Source organism: Acanthisitta chloris, unplaced genomic scaffold (genome assembly GCF_000695815.1).
Source record: "Acanthisitta chloris isolate BGI_N310 unplaced genomic scaffold, ASM69581v1 scaffold2039, whole genome shotgun sequence".
Lineage (NCBI taxonomy): Eukaryota > Metazoa > Chordata > Aves > Passeriformes > Acanthisittidae > Acanthisitta > Acanthisitta chloris.
This window is the reverse complement of record NW_008692875.1, coordinates 3,077-7,419: the sequence shown is the minus strand read 5'-3', so window position 1 is coordinate 7,419 and position 4,343 is coordinate 3,077. Positions and strand designations below refer to the sequence as shown.

The 4,343-nt window shown below is 55.0% G+C and overlaps 1 protein-coding gene across 1 annotated transcript in view; it reads right to left on the bottom strand.

The window, feature by feature from the left end:
- Positions 1-367: 367 nt before the first annotated feature.
- Positions 368-4,343, bottom strand: part of ADIPOR1 (adiponectin receptor 1) — a gene marked incomplete at its 5' end in the record, with an annotated part of 5,623 nt that continues 1,647 nt past the window's right edge. Inside the window, 4 exons of the mRNA XM_009082817.1 lie at positions 368-660; positions 1,750-1,943; positions 2,681-2,868; positions 3,803-3,989. Coding sequence (XP_009081065.1) covers positions 532-660; positions 1,750-1,943; positions 2,681-2,868; positions 3,803-3,989 — 698 coding nt within the window. The remainder of the gene's footprint in view (positions 661-1,749; positions 1,944-2,680; positions 2,869-3,802; positions 3,990-4,343) is intronic.

The following is a 4,343-nucleotide window of genomic DNA, read 5'->3' as shown; positions in this document are numbered from 1 at the left end:
AAAGCTCAGTATTAAATATTAAATATTCTCTCCTTTCTGTTTACATTACTTTGTCAAGGAAAAACAAACAAACAAACAAACAAAACAACCAACCAACCAACCCAAAACAGGACCATTCCATGTTTAAATGGCATGACTGTGAGCCCTGGCGGCTGTGCCCCCCGGGATATGTGGAATTCCCCCGGGATATGTGGAATTCCCGGCCTTGGGGCCGGCGGTGCGTTCGGAGCGGGATGTGCTCGGCTGTGATCTTAGAGCAGCTCAAAACACTGCCTGGAGAAGGAGGAGGAGAAGCAAACATCCCCTCTCCAGCCCCAGCACAGCGCATGGGGAAAAAGGGCTGAGGATTTGGTCAACGACTTTGCTAAAGGATTTCTCCGTTTCTTGTTTTTTTAAAATAAAATAAAAAAAAACAACCCCAACGAAACACCAAACCACCAACCCCCAAAGAGTCTCGAGTCTTCCTTGGATTTTAGCAAAGACAAAGAGTTTAAAAAGCACTTAGGAAGCTTGGACTAAAAGCAGGAGGTGTCAGAGGAGGGAGTCATCGGTGCAGCCTCCCTCCAGGCCGTAGCGGAACTCCTGCAGGTTGGACACTCCGTAGAAGTGGACGAAGGCCGCGGCCACCACCAGCACGTGGAAGATCTGATGGGACTGGAACTGAAGGGAGAAAGTCCTTCAGACCACAGCAAACGGAACAAAGCAACACCAGGAAGACCTTCTCTTCCAGGAATGTCCTCCCCACCTTATCTCTTCCAGGAGTGATTTCCACCCTGGATTCACATCAGGTTGGAAAAGACCTCTAAGAATGTCAAGTCCAACCTGTGACCTAACTCTCCTGCTGCCAGCAGTGCCTTCCACCCTGTGCTTCACAGAGTCATTGGGGTTGGAAGACACATCCAAGAAGATCAAGTCCAACCTGTGACCTAACCTTGTTGCTCTCAGGGATTTCCACCCTGGACTTCAATCAGGTTGGAAAAGACCTCTGAGATAGAGTCCAACCTGTGACCCATCCCCACCTTATCAACTAGAGCAGAGCACCAAATGCCACCTCCAGTTATTCCTTAAAGATCTCAGAGGTCTTTTCCAACCTAGCTGACTCTCTGATTCTGCAGAGGGTGGAAATGCAAGATCTCACCTAACAAACCAGAGCACTGAGTGCCATGTCCAGTCATTCCCTGAACACCTCCAGGGATGGAATTTAGACTGGAAAAGACCTCTACGACCACTGAGTCCAAGCTATGGACCCATCACCAACTTCTCAACTAGACCAGAGCACTGAGTGCCACATCCAGTCCTTCCCTGGACACCTCCAGGGATGGTGACTCCACCCCCTCCCTGTTCAGCCCCTTCCAATGCCTGACAACCCTTTCCATGGAGAAATTCCTCCTGATGTCCAACCTGTCCCTTCCCTGGCACAGCTTGAGGTGTTCCCTCTTGTCCTGTTGTTCCCTGGGAGCTGAGCCTGACTCCACCTGGCTGCACTTCCTGTCAGAGTAGAGAGTGAGAAGGTCCCTCTGAGCTTCCTTTTCTCCAGGCTGAGCCCTGCCAGTTCTCCAGACCTTTCTCCTAGTGCTCCAGCCCTCCACACCCATCCCTGGACACTCCTCAGCCTAGAGCAATTCCTTCGCCCACACACAGCACCCACTCAAGGTCTATCTCAGAGTGTTCTGGGCCACCCCAGGTCCCCCCCAGCCACCTCAGAGCTCCCACCCTCACTCCCCAACCCTGTGAGGGCCCAGGACTCACCCAGATGTCGAACTTGCCCGGGAAGAAGCGCTCGGGGATGCGCGCGGCGTACAGCCCCGCGCCGGTGATGTACATCACGGCCATCAGGAAGAACCAGCCCATCTGCCCCACCGTCGTGGCCTTCACGAAGCCCTCAGCGATGGTGAAGTGCATGGTGGGCACCACACCACTCAGCCCCAGCCCCAGGAACACTCCTGCAAGCCCAGAGGGGAGGTCAGCAAAGGGCACCACCACCAGCTCCCCCTCAGCCTGCACTAGGGAAGCTCCTGGAGGCACCAGCAGCTTCTCCTCACTGGAGTCACGGAATAGCCCAAGCTGGAAGAGACCCACGAGAATCACAGGTTGGAAAAAGACCACCAGCTGGAAAAGACCTCTGAGATAAGCTCCTGGAGGCACCAGCAGCTTCTCCTCACTGGAGTCATAGAATAGCCCAAGTTGGAAGGGACCCACAAGGATCAGAGTCAATCAGATTGGAAAAGACCTCTGAGATCATCAAGCTCCCACAGAGAGCTGGAGAGGGACTTTGGACAAGGACATGGAGTGAGAGGACACAGGGAATGGCTTCCCACTCTCAGAGCACAGGGCTAGATGGGACATTGGGAAGGAATTTTTCCCTGTAAGGGTGATGAGACACTGGCACAGTTGCCCAGGGAGGCTGTGGCTGGTCCATCCCTGGCAGTGCTCGCAGGCAGGGTGGGTAAAGCCTTGAGCAACCTGCTCTGGTGGGAGGTGTCCCTGCCCAGGGCAGGGGTTGGCACTGGATGATCTCTAAGCTCCCTCCCAACCCCTGAACACTCTGTGACACTGTGAATCCCGGCAGGGTGTGAGCAGGAAGGAGACTCCTCCCTGCAGTGCTGTGCTGCTCAGGGGGAATGAGTTCTCTTCCCAAATAGGATCTTCCAGGACTTGGATGAGGAGGGAGAGCTCCTACCTGCCCTGGTCTGCCTGTGCTTAGGGGTGGCAAATCGGTCCCACTGCGCCACGATGATGGCAGAGATGCCCAAGACACAGACGATGGAGAGGTAGATGAGTCTTGGCTGTGGGGAGCAGTAGAAGGAGTAGTAGAGCCAAGGGACAAAGCTCCCCATGATCAGCAGTGCAATTCCTGAATAATCCAACCTGCAGGCAGGGAACAGGGACAGAGAGAGATGGATGAGCCCCAAAATCCATCCCCTCCTTGTGTGGGATCCCTCCAGCCTGTGCCTGGGTCAGTCACCAGGGCTGGGCAGAAGGGGAGTGCTGGGGGGGCCCATCAGGATCCTGAGGGACAGGGAAGGGCCTGGGAACCTTGGGAATTCCCGGGAGGAACAGCAGAGGCTGGAGACTCAACCCACCCTGTGCACATGGATCTCACTCAGAGCACTTTAGACCTATGGATCCAGGAACCATCTCACCACCAAAACCCTGGTGACTTTTTTGCTGAGTTTGCCCTGGAGACAGGATCCTGTGGGATCTCTGGGCTTTGTCCAAGGGGACGGGCAGGATTCCCAGGAAGCAGCACCCAGATAAATGCCTTTAGCAGCCTGGAATGAGCAGGAGCTCCCTTGGGAGCCTCACTGATGGGAGCCTGGCTGGTGAGAGCAGCCTGGGAAGAGGCACTGGCCACTGACCAGCATTCCCACTCTGCTGGGAATGCTGGTGGTGTTCCTTCTTTCCAGTTTCAGTCCAAACTGGATCCAAACCAGAGGTTTTGAAAAACATTCAGTGAACTGGGGCCTGCCAAACCAGCCAGGGGAGAGGGAGAACCCTCAGCTCACTGCTTCGAGGGGCACAGAGCCTGTTCCCTTTGGGATGCTGTTCCCTTGGGATCTGTGGGGTGCCAGTGTCTTTCTCATCCCCCTAAGGCATCGGAGGTGGCAGATGGAAGGTGCTCAGGCACAGGGCAGAGCCCCTCAAGACTCAGCTGTGGTTCCCCCTCAGCTCCATGCTGGACTGGGTGAGCACTCCCTTTCCCCAAGGATCAAACGTTTGGGAATGCAGTGCTTTCCCAAGGGGAGAGCTAGAAGAACCCCAAACCCCTCTGAGGCCACATCACCCCCTTGTACTGACTCACTTGGAAAACGTCCTCGAGACCTTCTCCGAGTGACAGTAGACAGTGTGGAAAAGCCAAGAGAAGCTGAGGCACAGCACTGCTCCCAGGAAGAACATCCCAAACACCACCTTCTCCTGGAGAGGAGCCATGAAGTACATGTTGGGGCGCAGCATGGTCAGGATCCCCAGGCAGAGGAACAGGACAAAACCTGTGGGGACGAAGTCAAAATGGAAAGAGATGAGTTCAGCCAAGGGGTTGGAGAACAGACCTGGATGTGTCCTGGGGGTGCTCAGTCACCCCTGGGCCATCTTGGCAGTGGGTTATTAGCTGAGGGAGTCATTAGCACAAATGAGCAGAGCTGTGGGGAAGAGCAGTCAAGGCAAAGAGCCACTGACCATCCCTGGGTTTCACAGGATCATGAAATCACACACTGGTTTGGGTGGAAGGACCTTAGAGCTCATCCCATCCCACCCCTGTCATGGGCAGGGACATCTTCCACCAGCCCAGGTTGCTCCAAGCCCTATCCAATCTGAGCACTCCCAGGGATGGAGAAGCCGCAGCC